Raw genomic sequence first — 19,270 nt, 5'->3', positions numbered from 1 at the left:
TGTACGTCCGTTCGTCCGTCCGTCCGTCCGTCTGTTCGTTCGTCCGTCCGTCTGTTCCGCTTCAGGTTAAAGTTTTTGGTCAAGGTAGTTTTTGATGAAGTTGAAGTCCAATCAACCTGAAACTTAGTATACATGTGCCCTATGATATGATCTTTCTAATTTAAATGCCAAATTAGAGTTTTGACCCCAATTTTACGGTTCACTGAACATAGAAAATGATAAAGCAAATTTCAGGTTAAAGTTTTTGGTCAAGGTAGTTTTTAATAAAGTAGAAGTCCAATCAACTTGAAACTTAGTATACATGTTCCCTTTGATAAGATCATTCTAATTTTAATGCCAAATTAGAGAATTTATTCCAATTTCACGGTCCACTAATCATAGAAAATGATAGTGCGAGTGGGGCATCCGTGTACTGTGGACACATTCTTGTTTTTTATGTATAGATAAAATGACAATAAAATAAGTCAAATGTTTATATAGACCGCCATCCGGTAATCAGCGATATGGCCCATGATTTAGAATATCATGTACATTATAATGCAATTGAAAAAAATATACAACAATCAAAGCTTGGTCTTCTTTTAAACGGAATTATCCTTGACAATTTGTTAATAAGTAATAATGTTATCTCATTAGCGAATCTCGCATCTAAATTCTTTGCTAACTTCTGAATGGAATGTTGCTCTTTTAACGATTGTTATGATTAACTGATCAATATATTGATATGAAAAATACCACGAGAAAGATAAGAAATTAAATCGTTTTCTTCTGAGTTGTTAATGTCTAACGTATTTTTATCATTGCAATTTTTATTACCTTTTACAGGGAAAATGGAAGCAGACTTCCAAAATTCTGCAGATGTAGTAAGTGCTTCCTGGCATGGTTTTGGAGACAGGGACTCTGGTATTTCAAAATATTACTGGTGTGTTCAATTTGACAGTACAGATTCTGACTGCAATATTTTACCATATCAAAATGTTGGTATCCACAGATCGGTTTCAAGATCTATCAATGCATCAATAATAAATTCAGGTATAACATAAAATTATAAGATATTAAAACTAAATTGATCTGCGAATCCCGCATGGTAACATCCAACATTCATAATAAGACAAATGATTGAGGACGAATGACCTTGATATATATTACATTACATCATATTACAGAACAAAACAAACAGACATAATACGGTAAAATGTCAACACAGCGTTCCATGGTTTACGCCCCTTTAGAAACACATGGGAACCCAGCATCCTAGGTCAAGCTAAGCAACAAAACGGCCGTAATTATGAACATTGAATAAAAACAAGGTAAAAATTTGTTTATAAAAATGTAAATAAGAGCCAAATTTTGTTTTGTGTCAAAGTATGATGAAATAGTTACTCCTGAAGGTTTGAGATTTAATTTATGGCATTTTGAAGACATTATGTATATTTATACTGAATAAAAAGAAACCATTAAACTTAGCAAATTGCAAGCTATTTGATTATCCTCATTCCCCCAAAATGTAGTTTATAAACTAGATATACAATACAATATTAAATGATTGATATTATTAGATAATTATGAGGATAAATTACAGGTTTAATTCAGCATGACCAATGAATGCTGATAAGTGTCTTTACTGTGTCAACTTGTAAAACAAGCATCATTGCTCAATTATCTATTGGGTTTTGAAATAAGATTTAACAGGTTTTCTTTTTTTTTATTATTGGTAACAAATTATTATTAAAATTCATGTCACTAAGTAAAAATAAAGAATATAAAAAATAATTTATTATTTGCTTATATGAATATTTGGTCATTGTAATTCGTCTTTGTTTTAAATTTATAAACAACTCTTGTCCTTAACAGGAAACTTTGCACATTGTACTCACCACTTTTTTTCAAATTAAGAAAAATAAAATATATTCGATACTTCCTTCCCGTGTTGTAATGTATTCCAAAAATTTGAATAAAATACAATCAGCAAATACCACCACAGAAGACCAAAAATGCATCGAAATTAAATAGTATCTTATTTTATATAAACCATCTATTGAAATATATGGTTTTTTTTTTTATATTATTTGACTTTACCCATTGTCTTATAACGAAATGCTAGCAACAGGGGCATAATAAACATTAATACTTCCATGTGTATACCCCACTCTAAATTATGGTATACTGTTTTACCTGTCTGTCCATCCATCTGTCTGTCCATCCATCTGACAGTCCATCCATCAATCTATCCATCCGTCCGTCAGTCCGTCCGTCCCATGAATATTTTCGTCACATTTTTTTCAGGAACTGATTGACAAGGGTCTCTGAAATTTGGTTTCAGGGTTTATATAAGTCAGTGATCCCGTTTGATGCGTTTTCACATTCATCACTTAACATTTTCCTATTTACAGAACAGTGGTATCATTTTGCACGGTAAAATGATTACTATACTAATATAATGGACGTTTGAACATATTAAGAAATGTTAGATCAAATAACTGTTTAGATAAGAATGTTTGACCGAGGTTATGTCCAACAACACGTGCTGCTACCAAATGTTAACGCATGTGGTAAATTAACCATATGTAATTGGTCGATTATCTGATGATTGACAAGAGAGTGGAAAGTTGTTTATAACGGCAACAGCAGTATACCGCTGTTCAAAACTCGTAAATCTATGGACAAAAACAAAATCGGGGTAACAAACCAAAACTGAGTGAAACGCATTAAATATAAGAGGAGAACAACGACACAGCATTAAAATGTAACACACACAGAAACGGACTAAGTATTAGACAAAATCCGATGAGAATGACAGATATAAATATAAATATAAATTATAAAATAGGGGTACAGCAGTCAACATTGTGTTATTATCTGAATCACTATAAAAGCATGGAAATACATTAACAAGCATTAACCATGGAATAATAACACAATGCCAGGATGTATAAGTACAGAGCAACGTCATATTTAAGAAAAGGCATATAGACAAAGCATATTAGCATAAATGAAAGACAAGAGTACAAACATTTTCATAGAACAATAGCACAATGACGGGATGTTTAAGTACAGTCTAAAAAATGAAAAAAAGTTTTATAGTTTTTAAATGATATAACAACAGATTTGTTAGAGCTTTGGAATACATTTACAGTGCATTTCGAATTAAGACGCTATTTATCCGAACTCTCCAAGCACAGGTTTTTGCAAATCAAATACTATTGAGGAGTTCAATAGTATATAACATATAAATTTTGTATCAATTTGAAGAGAATTGTTTATTCCAACGAAATGACAAAACTTATCCAATTTGATCCCAGTATTTCTGATAGTTATGACAGTGTTTTATTTTGATTTTGTGACTTTTCCAAAAATATCAGCTCGTTTGCAATAGAAAAAAGTAAAATCACAAAAATACTGAACGTAGAGGAAAATCAATTTGGAAAGTCCATAATCACATGGCAATTTCAAATAACAAAACGCATCAAAAACGAATGGACAAGAACTGTCATATTCCTGACTTGGTACAGGCATTTTCAAATGTAGAAATATCAAAATCACGAAACTGTAACACAATGTAAACCAGAAAAAGAAGATATAGAAATATTGTATTTATGGCATTTCCAATTTCAATAAAAAGTTTGCAAATTATTGAACATTTTGTTATCGAATAACACGTAATCAAAAAGGGATTAAAGTTTGACAGAAATTTTCCGTTGAAAACATTCACTATGTGAACTCTGCGATTAACCAAATTTAGTCTGAATATGAGCAAAATCCGGAAAACTGAAACAAAAGTAGCATAAATATTTATTCAAAAACTTTTGTATTACAGGGACAAGGGTTGTTAGCAAAGTATATGCTGTTGATTTCGTTGGATATGCATCTGACGTTGTTTCATCTAATGGAGTTGTGATCGATAACACACCACCCAGACTATTGAAGACATTTCTATCTAAAGAAACTATTTTGATGAATCATCATTCGAAGACAGTGACAATATTTTTATTGACATTTCTCATTTATCTGGAGGCGACATATGTGGTCAGTCTACACCAAATAATTGGAATTATTCTGAAGAATCATGCGTTTGTGTGATTGGATCCTCTAAATCTATAGCTTTGCATGGTCGGTCATTTCTGTTTGTCAGAGGACAAGTTTGGCAGTCAGTTGAAGATTTAGAACTCGGTTGTTATTATCGTATCACATTTGTAACTGCTCATGTGCCCTTTGACGATGCAGTTGTTTCGACAAAAGAGGGTTTTATCGGATTTGGAAATGAAAAACATATATTCCTTATATACAGAAAACAAGATAAGTATGGATCAAACCCTGACCTGTCCTGGCATTCTTATACATATTATTTTACGGTAAAAAGTAAAATTGTGAACATAACTTTTGGAAGTGTAGATGAAACGACTGGAATTCTAATAGACGACATACAAGTTTCCAAGGTAGTTGTATCGGAGGAGAAAACATTTACTGGTCGAGTATCATCAAACGCAGTGTGGCTACATGAATGGTCATCAATTCATGCATCGTGGCAATTTATTGACCAAGAGAGTTCAATTGTGGAATATGCATGGGCTATAGGTAGGATTAACGACTTTCATTGAAAATCCAAGCCCACATATATCTTGTAGAAATAAAATAGAATACTTATAATAATATGTTTTAACATAGACTAGTTGGCACAGAATATCTGTAAAGCAAACTCCACTATTCTCTCTAATTGTACTGTTTTACAATATGTAGCTGGAAAGATCCTATCAAAACAATAATACACACAACTAACATATTAAAACACCAAATATTTGAAATTTTATTGTGAAGACAAGTATGACACAATAACGGTAATTCATGAATATAACTGATGTTTGAGATCTAATCCAATTTTGTCTTTTTCGATTATATCAGCTCTGCAACATTTCTATTAGCCTTTGATTTTCCGATTACTTGTCGGAATGCGTTTATGGCACGCTTCATTTGGTACCGTTTGATGTGAATAGTCTTAGCTTGATATTTAACAATTAAATGTTAAGAATATCATTTCGATGTATGACAAAGCAGTAGACTCCAACATGTCTAAATGTAAAACAAAAGACCGGACTCCCTCTTAACGATTAAATGAGTACAGGAGTTATTATTCAAATATTATTGACGGTACAAAAGTGTAAATTAATAATTTAAGTAGATCCAATTCTAATCTTTTTTGTGGATTTTGATATTAAATCTTATTTACGATTTCGATTTTTTTCACCTACAAAATCAGTTGTTTTGTGATATTTTGTTTAAATCAAAACGATGACAGTCGAGCCAAATATGAACAGACCAAAGTTGCCAAATTAGTAATGTTTATCTTCTACAAGAGAGAGTTCCATTTATTTAGTTTGATTTCAACTGAATATCCACCTGATATGTATGATTTATCAGTATCTGTAAAACGACAATTTCTTTGTTAGGTTACAAAGAAGGAAGTACAGAAATACAGAGGTATACAAGTGTTGGACTTAATACATTTGCATACAACTACAATTTGACGTTAGCGCATACGTCACAGGTTCATGTAACAGTCGTTGCAACTAATGCTGCAGGACTATCGTCAACTACAACGGCAGAGGCTTTGTTTATTGACCTGACTCCACCGCAAATACAATTTGTATATGATGGAATTGGTAAGTTCAATTGGGTAATTCAGATTGAATTATTGTAAGAAAGAAGTATAAAACATATTCCTCACATGTTGGATTGTTTTTGTGGTGTGTATTTTTGTCCTCTTAGAATAACAAGCAGTTTAGTTCCAATTATCAAGAGAAAATATTCGTTCTAAAACTAAAAGAAATGAAAAAGCAACGTTTCCTCTTCCTGATGTTCGTGATTTTCATGACATATTTTTATTGATTGTTCGAAATTGTCCATTTCGTTTTATTGCTATCTTAGATTTTTAGTCACAAGTAAAATCGTCTGATCTTGAATTTTATCAAATGAGTCTGATGTCCGATAGTGACATTTTGACTGAATTAGGAATCGTATGGTCGTTGATGCATCCATGGCAAGAGACGCTTACATTGTCAATGAACCCGCTGTTGCTCCTTTTAGATGTAATGCGATTTCCTAAGTGTTTATATGTAATATTGTTTTCTTGTGTAACGAAATTTAAACATAAAAAAACTAGTCTTTCAATATTTTTGTCAGTCATTTAAGTTTAGTTACTGCAATACATTTAATCGAGTTAGTGAACATCAAAAATAAGATCAAATTCAAAGTTATGATGAGATTAAATAAAATTCTTAAAAAATATGTGCAAATTCGTCATTATTAGGCTTCGACATGTTATAATAATAATTTCATTTTGATGAAAGGTTAGTAATATGCATAATGTAAAAAATAAAAAAATTCACCAAGAGACCAATATAAATGTAAAGACCCAATGGCCCCTAAAATGAAATCTTAAAGAAAATGTAGGAAAACTTTGAACTATGACGTATATAAACATTACGAAATATGACTTAATATGTTAGTGGTTACCCTAGGAGATCCTTATGTTTTAGTTAAAAATTAACTAAGATTGAGATTTAGATGGATTAGTATCATATTACTAAAAGTTGGTATTTATGTCAACATGATTGAAATATTGAAACTTTTGTCTGATTTTCATTCTATTTTACTTTTAAAGGTTATGATATAGACAGTCAAACAACCGATGAAATAGTGGCTAACTGGAAGGTGGAAGATCCAGAGTCAGGATTGTCACATTGTGATTGGGCTGTAGGTAAGACAACAAATGTGTAAGAAAAACAACTATAATAAACTCATCAAAGATACCAGTATTAAAATGTTATATTTACGCCAGATGCGCGTTTTGTCTCAAAAAGACTTATTAGTGACGCTCGAATCAAAAATGTGTATAGGGCCAAAAAAGTTACGAAGTTTAAAAATATATATAAGTGTCTGTTGTTGGTGATCTGATACTGTATGTTCAACCTTCAAAAGGTTTTTTTCCCTAAAAATTTTGTTTGATTGACAGGGAACCGCCACTCCTTGTATTCTTTTATGTGAGGCATGTGCATATCATCAAATAAAACAAGCACAGTATAAAATGTAGGCAACAGTAGATCCCCTCTATTAATAACGAGTAATAAAATTGAGAATGGAAATGGGGAATGTGTCAAAGAGACAACAACCCGACCAAAGAGGAGACAACTGCAGAAGGTCACCAACAGGTCTTCAATGCAGCAAGAAATTCCTAGGTAAAATATAATTGAGGAATCACAAGAACTTTAAATGGAACTAGATCTGTTGCGTAAACATATTAACCGTATCCGTATATGCATTCAGAACCCGCCATTCAACCGCCACTCCTTGTATTCTTTTATGTGATGCATGTGCATATCATCAAATAAAACAAGCACAGTATAAAATGTAGGCAACAGTAGATCCCCTCTATTAATAACGAGTAATAAAATTGAGAATGGAAATGGGGAATGTGTCAAAGAGACAACAACCCGACCAAAGAGGAGACAACTGCAGAAGGTCACCAACAGGTCTTCAATGCAGCAAGAAATTCCTAGGTAAAATATAATTGAGGAATCACAAGAACTTTAAATGGAACTAGATCTGTTGCGTAAACATATTAACCGTATCCGTATATGCATTCAGAACCCGCCATTCAACCGCCACTCCTTGTATTCTTTTATGTGATGCATGTGCATATCATCAAATAAAACAAGCACAGTATAAAATGTAGGCTACAGTAGATCCCCTCTATTAATAACGAGTAATAAAATTGAGAATGGAAATGGGGAATGTGTCAAAGAGACAACAACCCGACTAAAGAGGAGACAACTGCAGAAGGTCACCAACAGGTCTTCAATGCAGCAAGAAATTCCTAGGTAAAATATAATTGAGGAATCACAAGAACTTTAAATGGAACTAGATCTGTTGCGTAAACATATTAACCGTATCCGTATATGCATTCAGAACCCGCCATTCAATTTATAAATCAATTACTGCTTTTAATCAAATTCATTCAATGATATACCAGTATCACATGTTATATGAATATATTTGTAGATTTTATTCTCATAAAAAAATGCCTGAATGTTTTTGCTTACATTATTATGTTATTTGTTTGTTTAATACAAAAGCTACAATGAATCAGGCTACCGTTTTCGTGCTTTTGTCAAAATCTCACCTGATTTTTTATTTCAGTGATACATGTATAACCAGTATTACATTTTATATGCATATTTTAAGTAAGTCTTTATTATTGAAAACAATGTCTAAATGTTTTCTCTTTTTATATTATTACGTTTATTTTTGTTTATTACAAAGGCTATAGTGAAACAGGTAATGATATCCAGGCTTTTGTCAGAATATCATCTGAGCTAACATCTGTTTCAAAAGTGTTTAACCATAGTTTATTGTCATCAAGAACAGTTTATGTGACACTTCGATGTCATAATACTGCTGGCTTACACAGTCTTCGATCTACCAATGGGGTAACAATATCTGACAGTCCTCCAACTACGAACAGTGCACAAATAGAGCTACTCGACCTTCCTGTTACCGAATATCAAAACACGCCATATTTTCAAAGAAATACCACTACTTTAAAACTAAAGTGGACAGGTTTCGAAGATCCATCCGGTTTAGATTCGTATATTGTAAGCATATAATTTAAAACCAAAAAAAATTGGGAAGAAGAATTGAAAAATGCGATTATTTAGATATCAATACGAAAGACAAACATATTTTAAAATATTTAATCTTATATATATTGTTCAGTATTTTACTTAATTCGTTTTGTCAACTGCTATTAAGAAGTGTTCGTTTTTAATCAAATATAGTTTTAGTAGATGACAGTTAAGAAAAGCAATAAATAATGGGCTTGAAACGGCAAATAATACAGATGATATGTGACAAATTAACATATATTTAAAAATAAATATTATTAGTCTTAAACCTTAAATATTCATGATGAGTTGTGATAGAATAATGTGAATTTTGTAAATAATATGAATTCATTCAAAGGTTCACATTGAAAACCATGAGAAGAGTGTATCCATTTCAAAGACAATAATATACGAACACAGTGGAATGGTGTACTGTAGTTTGAGGGGTTTCGACCTACATGATGGGCCATTCTTAGCCAAGATTGCAGCAATCAATTCTGCATTCCTAAAAAGTGAACCCATATCAACAAATTTTATGATCTTTACAAAAAATCCAAATATTTCAGGTAATCAATTGAAAAAAGCTTTCCAGCACAGGAATAAATGTATAGGTGTAAAATAAAGGCAACAGTAGTATACCGCTGTTCGAAACTCATAAATCAATAAAAAAAACAAAAAACAAATCCGGGTTACAAACTAAAACTGAGGGAAATGAATTAAATATAAGAGGAGAACAACAACACAACAATAAAATGTAACACATACAGAAACGGACCAAGCATAAGACAACATCCTATGAGAATAACAAATATAGCATCAAAACTAAATACATGCATTTTGGATAGAAAAGTACCGTGACACGTCTTTTAGTAATTTGAATTCACACTCAAATATAAGAGGAAACAAACGACACAACAGAAACACAACGTTAAAATGTAACACACACAGAAACGAACTATAATATAACAATGGCCATATTCCTAACTCGTACAGGACATTTTTTAAGGAAAACAAATGGTGGGTTGAACGTGGTTTTGTGGCATGCCAAACCTCCCGCTTTAATGGGAATGTTGAATATAACATCAAAATGACAACATAACAATACATTTAAGAAAAAAATAGAGCTTTCTCTATACATCATTTCAAAGCATCGGAAATGTTAAATCGTTTTAAATCAATGTTGGAAAATAAAACACTTGGATGTTTATGCCCCATTTATGGGCATTATGTTTTCTGGTCTGTGTGTCCGTCTGTTCGTTCTTTCGTTCATCCGTCTGTCCCGCTTCAGGTTAAAGTTTGTAGTCGAGGTCAGGTTAAGTTTTTAGTCGAGGTAGTTTTCGATGAAGTTGGAGTTCAATCAACTTCAAACTTAGTACACATGTATACTATGATATGATCTTTCTAATTTAAATGTCAATTACAGTTTTTACCCCAATTTCACAGTCCACTGAACATAGAAAATGATTGTGCGGATTGGGCATTCTTGTACTTGGGACACATTCTTATTTATTGCTATTATTGTCTAACTTAAATTATTAAATCAATGTTATGATATATTAATACATAAAGACTTCTTTCAGATACTACACATGTAAAACTGTCTGAGAAGAATCGTACATTTACAGTAACATGGAATAATGTTTTCACATCCTCCTTTTCTCTTTATTATGAAGTGTCTGTCGGAACAGCTCTGAATGGAGCTGACATTATTCAGTGGCAGGAGACAACAAATGAATTTCTGATAATGCATGTTCCGCTTCGTGTCAAAATTTCCAATGGAATGTCCATATATATTACAATTACAGCTGTTGGTATGAATGGACTATATTCAACTAAAAGCGTTGTGCTCAAACTTTAACATATGAAACATGTCTTGTATCGACATAGGCAAATAAAGTTTGTGTGGGATAACATACAAATTTATTTAAAGGACAAACTAGAGAGCATTCAAATAGAAGCGGCTCGTATAGTCACAGGTGCCACTAAGCTTTGCTCTAAATCTAATCTTTATAATGATACTGGTTGGGTATCTCTTAGTGAAAGAAGATCCAGACATAAAATAATTAAATTTCACGAAATGTTTCATGATCAAGCTCCTTATTATCTTTGTAGTCTCGTCCCTCAACAACTATATCAAGTCCATAACTATAATACTAGAAGTGCATTTAATGTTCAAAATATGAACTGTAGAACTACCTTTTATCAAAATTCTTTCCTACCATCTGTTATTCGTGATTGGAACAGGAATTCCATAAGATGTTAGATGTAATCCTTCAAAATTTACACTTAAAAATTATATAAATCGAGATACTAAGAAAGTCCCGACATATCATAATGCTGGTTGTAGAAAAGGTCAAATACTTTACGCCAGACTCCGGTTGAACTGCAGTGGCTTAAATGAACACCTTTTCCAGAAAAAATATTGTTCTTTCCAGCCTCTGTATATGTACGCAAGTTGAGAGCAACAAACACTATTTGCTAGAATGGCATAATTATCGACTCATCAGAACACAAACCATTTCTACACTACCAATATATAATATACAAACATTATTATCAGGTAGTGAACTAATCAGTGATGAGGAAAACGAAAATATTTTTAAAGTTGTACAAAGATTTATTTTAGAAACAGAGAGATTTGGTCCGCAACAATTATTTTTGTGTCGATGTCAGTTGAGATGTTGAAACTTTATTTGATGTAACCTTATTTTCGAAACGTTAACATATTTCTCAGCTACATGTACTATAATTATGAAAATACGAGTTGGTCACATTTTTCGATCAAACTGACTTCTGAGTAACGGGCAAACCACAGAATAAACATGTTAGATAAGAATTGAAAATTACATTATACGAGTTTCTTATACCATGGAAGTGTTATATTGACAATATAATACTTCCATGCTTATACTATGTCATTTTTTTTTAAAGGGAGACGGATTTATATAAGTTTTTCTTGTTTCCGAATCCCTGTATTTCATTTTGTATAATTATATTTTGTGCACTTTTTGAAATAAAATATTGTTTAAACTAAATAAAGTTTTTCCAAATAAAGAATTCTTTTTGGAAATGTGAAAAAGGTTATATTTACATTTCGACCCATGACGAATAATGACGAAATTTATATCACTACATGTTTTCTGTAGAAAACTGAATTGACCTCATTCTAAATTAAAAAAAATAATGTTCAAACACGAATTAGTATGATTTTAAAGAACAGTACCATTATGAAAGCATATTTTGACTTTGATATGCTTTTTGGGTAGACATGTTCCTAAATGCAAATATTAAAAATATTTCAAGTACTTATCTGTATAAGGTTTCAATAAAACTGCTTGAAGTTCATTATAAGGAAGTCAAAAACATAATTTCTACTATATAATCCATAGTCAAAAGATCTGCACTGAAAGTGTTGTAACTAAATCTCATTGTAATTTGAAAATTTAATTTTAAGTACATACAGGCGAAATAAACACATCTGTAAATTTCACTAATGGATGTATGCGAATCATTTCCAAATCACAACAATCCTACCGTTTATCCTTTTGAAATTTATCAAGCGGTGTCTTTTAACAAATTCAAAACGGAAAGTCCCCAATCAAATGGCAAAATCAAATGATAAAATACACCAACCGAATGGACAACAACTGTCATATTTCTGACTTGCTACAAGCATTTTCAAATGAAGAAAATGGTGGATTGGACCTGGTTTGTAGACTAAACCTCTTACTTTAGGTCCGAGACCACAATAGTCGTCCCTTGATTTTTCGTTGTCCTTGATTTTTCAATATAGTCCTTAGTGTTGACAGTGGGTTACTTGCCAATGTTTTTATACCCCTTCCAAATTTATTTCTCCATGTTTTATGCCTCAAATTGCAAGAAGGGGGGTGAATTACACTGTAAATAAAATTTGGTTCAAAAATTTTAAAGGAAAGTTATGATTTGGTCCAGCTAAAAAAGATTAAAAGTTAGCAATTCGGAAGCTGTCAAAAGATTTCAAGACGCCCTACACATAAAATTGTCCATATTTTGAGTTGGAGCTGATGACATTTTCTATAACTTTGATATAATTTGTCCCAAAAGCAGTACAACACACTGTTACAATTTAATTGAGAAAGCGCAGGTGGGATTTTTTGAATTTTCATTTATGTTCTAAAAGAAATGCACTACGAAATAATTGTGGTGTCGGACCACTTTTAGGACAGTCGCATGAAATTCCATTATATTTACAACGATTTTTAAATCACATAACGAATAGATCAGACAAAACATTACTAAAAGAGAGGGCCATTTGTATAACCTTCTTAAAAGACGTACAAGGTGTATATGTGGGAAATCTAATGCATAACATGAATACACAGAAAAAGTCTTATTTTTTTCATCTGAGTGTCACTGATGAGTCCTATGTAGACGAACGCGCATCTGGCGTATTAAATTATAATCCTGGTACCTTTGATAACTATTAACCATCAAATATCATATGTTCAGAGGCGATCGCAAACCAAAAGTTCTAAAAAGACAGTATTACTTTGTTTGCTTTGAAATATTTCATAAATATACGGTTACATTAGATTATATTGCTACCGGTCGACAATTTGTTGTGGGATGATTTTCCACTAGCAAGTTAAACCCACCTAGTGAGTAAAATAAATTTAACACACAATTCAGTGTGCACAACATGTGGTAATTTTTTAAAGATCACTTCGGAGCCATTGATGGTTATGTCTTTTTATTTTGTCAAATAATAATTATTTAGTTTTATATATATAGCTATTGTCATTTTTGACAAGGTTTTTTAAATATAAAACTCAACAGGATATAGTATGAATATTGGTCAACCTGAAAAACAAAATATATTATTCTTTGTTTTCATACGTGTGCTTCAATAATTTAAATTTCTTTCGCTTCAAGGTGAAAGGTCCAAATATTTGTTGTTGACGACGACTATGTGTATTTTAATATCCTTCTATACAATAGGAAGTATATTTAATAAAAATATAACTGGGAAACGCATGAAGCAAATGATCTTTGTGCAAATAACTTGAGGCCGGTAACAAGCAGCTGTCTTAGCAATTAAGATCATTGTAAGACTGTTTTAGTGACTAAGTGTGTAACAAGAAGCAATCTTATATCCATCTTAGAATGACTGAGAGACCTTAACACGTTCGAATTTCTTATGGATTTCTTGAAATTCTTTGAATCCCTTTAGCACATACGTATTGATTCGGGTATCTCGAATGTCGTACATCATAATATTTTGTCCTTTAGAAAGAACTCTTAGCATCGAGTTAGGCATTGTCAAGCTCTCACTTAACACGTTTTATTGTAAGCGTGGTTCTACCTACCCCTTTTTGAATGATAGATGGACAAATCATCAAACCTATCGGTTAGAAGGAGCGAGCATATATGATGTTTAGTTTTAACCTTCCCACAACTCCGCTCCTTATCCCCTCGCCATCTCATCCCAACAAACCCCTCCTCCTTTCCACCTTTAATTGTACATGTTTGTAACAACACAACACTTAAAATTCAAATGGAAATAGGAAATATGTCAAAGAAACAACAACCCGAAAAAAGAGCAGACAAAAGACACTAAGTATTGAACCACGAGTACTCGCAGCTACTACAAATGATATCGGATATGTTCCTTACGTCGTAACTACAATCCCCTTCATTTTCCTGAATGTGACCTACCGAATTAGACTTTTTACCGCATTTGTTATCACATAAGCAACACGACGGGTGCCGCATGTGGAGCAGGATCTGCTTACCCTTCCGTAGCACCTGAGATCACCCCTAGTTTTTTGGTGGGGTTCGTGTTGTTTATTCTTTAGTTTTCTATGTTGTGTCGTGTGTGCTGTTGTTTGTTTGTCTTTCATTTTTAGCCATGGCGTTGTCAGTTTGTTTTAGATTTATGAGTTTGACTGTCCCTTTGGTATCTTTCGTCCCTCTTCTACTGAAAGCTAGTTCAAAGTTGCATTTTCAATAACCATGTTCTATCAGATTGAAATCTTAATCGGTGCTCATCAAACAAATTTCGCAAAACTTCACATGTTGAACAAAAAACTTTAAAACTGTGCAGTGAATCTTGTGCTCACAATAGTTATTATCATAAATATGTATACATCAGACATTATAAAGGGCATGTAGAAGATAATCAACTAAATGTTCCCCATCAAAAAGGAGGCCTGGGCCCAAAATTGAAAACTACGTTCAAACCTATGATTGCGTTGGATAAAAACCGCAATTTTTTTACTTGTGCATGTAAAACAATTTTGTTGAAGAAGGGTCTAAATATAGCACAAACAACATTTTCGAAATGACAAAAAAAAAAAAAAAAAGAGAAAAAAGTATATTTCAACAAAACGCATTTGACTAACAGGACGAACAACTGATGTTCTTAAACCCTGTTTTCCGGCATTGGCGATTGCCAAATACATAATTAATCACAAGATGTAACAAAATGGATCTTAATATTAATTTATTACTAAACATAAAAAAAATAAAATTGCGGCGAACATGAGGTGCAAGAATATGTACATCAGATCCAAATTTCGACAATGAACGTTTCCTCAGTGATGTTATGGATCGAAACGGATTTTGGAAGTGCATATGATTTACCACAATAATCATATTCTGTACAAAATGGGGTTTCTAATCGATAGACCGATCATTTTGCAGTTGATTTTCAACTATTACAGTAGAAATTTCTTCAGGCATATTCTAAATATGACTTGGGGTTTTGACACTGATGAAATGTCACACTTTTTGTCTACAGTTTTCCACTGCCGGCACATAACAAGTGCTGATTTCTTGTTGATTTTTTTAATTGGATCCATATTTTTTACATGTGGCAATAAAGATTAACCCACTTTGATATTTAAACAATGTTTATTCTCCATATTTGCATGATAACACTATTGACCCTAAAATTTCGTTAGCGAATTCCTGCCCATATAAAAAACGAGAAACGAAAAACACGTATAAATTACATAAACAAACGACAACTACTGTACATCATATTCCTGACTTAGGACAGGTGCAAACATTTGCAGCGGGATTAAATGTTTTAATGGTACCAAACCTTCTCCCTTTTTCTGAAACAATAGCATAAGAACGTTTCGGGAAGCCTTATTTTTCTTGAAAACATTTCTTCTGCTGATAGAGATGCCATGCATGTAGTACTTGAAATACATCAAAAAAATAGTTCACATCAAATTAAAATTGTTTTTATGCTTTTGTACAGCGTCTGATTTAATGTTGAAAGATCTGGCAGATATTCCATTCAGTTTGTTTTACAAGATGGTCTTGATCATGTGTGAATCTTTTGGAAGTAACAAAGAGCTACGAAAATTACCCCTCATTTAGAACAGAAGTTAGGTTTTTTTTATCGATGATATTTGGGTAATGGACATCATTTATTTACCAAATTGAAGTCTTGATAGATACATGTTTGTTTGCATATCAAAACTCTTTTTTTATTTATGATGATCATAATTGACCCTTTTTATTCATAGCCTAGTTAACTTGTACCAGAAACACGTACAAAATGTAAAACTGTTAAATTCATTATGTGAAGAAAATCATTAAAAAAACTATCCTCAACTTTCTTGCATACATATTTTCCAAATGATGCAAATATTTGATTTATTATAGTATTAATGTGTAGGTCTGTCGTCAATAATTGTTTGGCTAATGAGAAACAATGAATATGGTGTATAAATGCATGACACAACGTTTCTACATACATTCGACAAAGTCCAAAGCAACGGAACAGCAGTTTTATTGCTGTTCTTCATTTCAAAGTCACAGTGATGCTTTCAACGGTCTCACCGCAATGAAAGTTCAAGACAGAATCTTTGCTGTATGTCTATAATGATACGGGACTATGTTAAGGTTTTTGATTGCATGATTACATGATAACAAGGGCATTTTGAGACTGATTATTTAATCATAATGTGTTATTTTTAATGAATAATTGGTTGCGATATTTCATTGGTGTGATAATTTTGTAACTGAAAGAAATGGCTAGAGGACTACCAAAGCACACCAATGAGTTATTACATGATTACAGGCTGACACACCCCTAAACAGAGACTCGATAAATCTACATCTGTGTAAAGTAGTTTGGGCGATAAGGATCAATTTTGGGAGCCTTTTATAGCTGACTATGCGGTATGTGCTCTGCTCATTGTTGAAGGCCGTACAGTGATCTATAGTTGTCAATTTCTGTGTCATTTGATCTATTGTTGACAGTTGTCTCTTGGCAATCATACCACACCTTCTTTTTATGCCCCACCTACGATAGTAGAGGGGCATTATGTTTTCTGGTCTGTGCGTCCGTTCGTTCGTCCGTTCGTTCGTTCGTTCGTTCGTCCGTCTGTCCCGCTTCAGGTTAAAGTTTTTGGTCAAGGTAGTTTTTGATGAAGTTGAAGTCCAATCGACTTCAAACTTGGTACACATGTTCCCTATGATATGATCTTTCTAATTTTAATGCCAAATTAGAGATTTTACCCTAATTTCACGGTCCACTGAACATAGAAAATGATGTGCGAGTGGGGCATTCGTGTACTGAGGACACATTCTTGTTTTTTTATTGTTAATGTGCTGGTTAGTTTTGTGAGCTAAGAAGGGTGCGTAGCTGTATTCCGACAGTCCACAAGTCCGACTTCCCAATTTGTCAAACAGTCTATTTTTCCGACACCTCCTTTAACCGAGTCAAAAAAATGACCAAAAAGACTGTTTTCGGCTCATTAACCCCTTCTTGTTCTTCAAGAAATATTTTGACACGTAAACACACTTTGTCTATTTCATTTTTATCTTTAAATGAAAATGAAGGAGAAGGAATATGCAGTAATGTCAAAAAACGACATGCATCCCCTAAGAAACTAGACATCTGGAGTTCACACTTGATCTCCAATAAAGTTGGAAACCATTTACCATATAATATCTCCAGCAAAATATCAAGTGGATAAATTGGCATACACAACGATTTATCTGCAAAAATGTCGAGCAAGAACAACAACATATAAAGAGACAATCAAATACACTTCAGTTTAAATTAATAGAAATCTATGAAATTTAAACACAAGGTTTATGAACACAAAAGGAAGGTTGGGATTGATTTTGGGAGTTTTGGTCCCAACAGTTAAGGAATTTGGGGCAAAAAAAGGGCCCAAAATATGCATTTTTCTTGGTTTTCGCACAATAACTTTAGTATAAGTATATAGAAATCTATGAAATTTAAACACAAGATTTATGACCAGAAAAGGAAGTTGGGATTGATTTTTGGAATTTTGGTCCCAACAGTTTAAGGGGCACAAAGGGTCCAAACATAAACTTTGTTTGATTTCATCGAAAATTGAATAATTGGGGTTCTTTGATATGCCGAATCTAACTGTGTATGTAGATTCTTAATTTTTGGTCCCGTTTTCATATTGGTCTACATTAAGGTCCAAAGGGTCGAAAATTAAACTTTGTTTGATTTCAACATTTGAAATTGAATCCTTGGGGTTCTTTGATATGCTGAATCTAAATATGTATAAAGATTTTTGCTTATGGGGCCAGTTTTCTAGTTGGTCCAAAATTAAACTTTGTTTGATATAAACAAAAAATGAATCCTTGGGGTTCTTTGATATGCTGAATCTAAACATGTATTTAGATTTTTGATTATAGGCCCAGTTTTCAAGTTGGTCCAAATCAGGATCCAAAATTAAACTTTGTTTGATTTCAACAAAAATTGAATATATGGCGTTTTTTGATATATGCTTAAATCTAACCATGTATTTAGATTTTTGATATTTGGGCCCGGTTATCAAATTGGTCCACATTTAGGTCGAAAGGGTCCAAAATTGAACTTTATTTGATTTCATCAAAAATTGAATTCTTGGGGTTCTTTGATATGCTGAATCTAACCATGTATTTATATTTTGGATATTGGACCATAATAGGTAAATGTCCAATTCAAAATTTTTAAGTTTTTAAGTTTAAGTTCTTAGACCACATTCATTCTGTGTCAGAAACTATTTAATCACAGTCCAAATTCATAGCTGTATCAAGCTTGAATGTTGTGTCCATACTTGCCCCAACTGTTCAGGGTTCGAACTCTGCGGTCGTTTAAAGCTGTGGAGCATCAGGTTTTCTACTAATTTGTGATTTTAGTTGTATTATTGATGGACCAGGGTTATAATGGAAGGAGACTTAATAAAATTGAGAATGGAAATGGGGAATAAAATTATAATAAAATGCATACTTTGTCTATTATAATAATCAACTTGATAAAAAGAGCATAAGAATAAGAATAAGAATAAGAATATTTTATTTCCAATTAAAGGGCCCTATAAAGAGCTTTCATGACATTACATACAAGTACGTAAGATTAGACATAAATTAGAGACATATAATATAGGAAAACAACATTGTTTAATACTATTAAAAATGCTATAAAAGGCCAGGACAGAACCAGATAATACAATTTACATCTTTAAATTATACCATTTAAAATTATATACCACTCAAAATATGTATATTTGTGGCTAATTTGCATTTATTATTTTTGAACTTCTCCTTATCTCTAGATTTTGAGATAAATACTTTCCTAAACATTTATACAC

At 32.4% G+C, this 19,270-nt stretch overlaps 1 protein-coding gene across 1 annotated transcript; it reads left to right on the top strand.

The window, feature by feature from the left end:
- The first annotated feature begins 830 nt into the window (after positions 1-830).
- On the top strand, positions 831-11,653 carry LOC139510423 (uncharacterized). Its single transcript, XM_071297005.1, has 8 exons — positions 831-1,032; positions 2,394-2,415; positions 3,944-4,575; positions 5,445-5,657; positions 6,659-6,754; positions 8,317-8,648; positions 9,016-9,223; positions 10,238-11,653. Exons 1-8 carry the CDS (start codon positions 831-833, stop codon positions 10,513-10,515), a joined length of 1,983 nt encoding a protein of 660 aa, XP_071153106.1. The 3' UTR covers positions 10,516-11,653.
- Positions 11,654-19,270: the final 7,617 nt, after the last annotated feature.

Source organism: Mytilus edulis, chromosome 2 (assembly GCF_963676685.1).
Source record: "Mytilus edulis chromosome 2, xbMytEdul2.2, whole genome shotgun sequence".
Classification (NCBI taxonomy): Eukaryota; Metazoa; Mollusca; class Bivalvia; order Mytilida; family Mytilidae; genus Mytilus; species Mytilus edulis.
The sequence above is the reverse complement of the archived record's forward strand: the minus strand, read 5'-3'. Positions and strand labels throughout refer to the sequence as shown.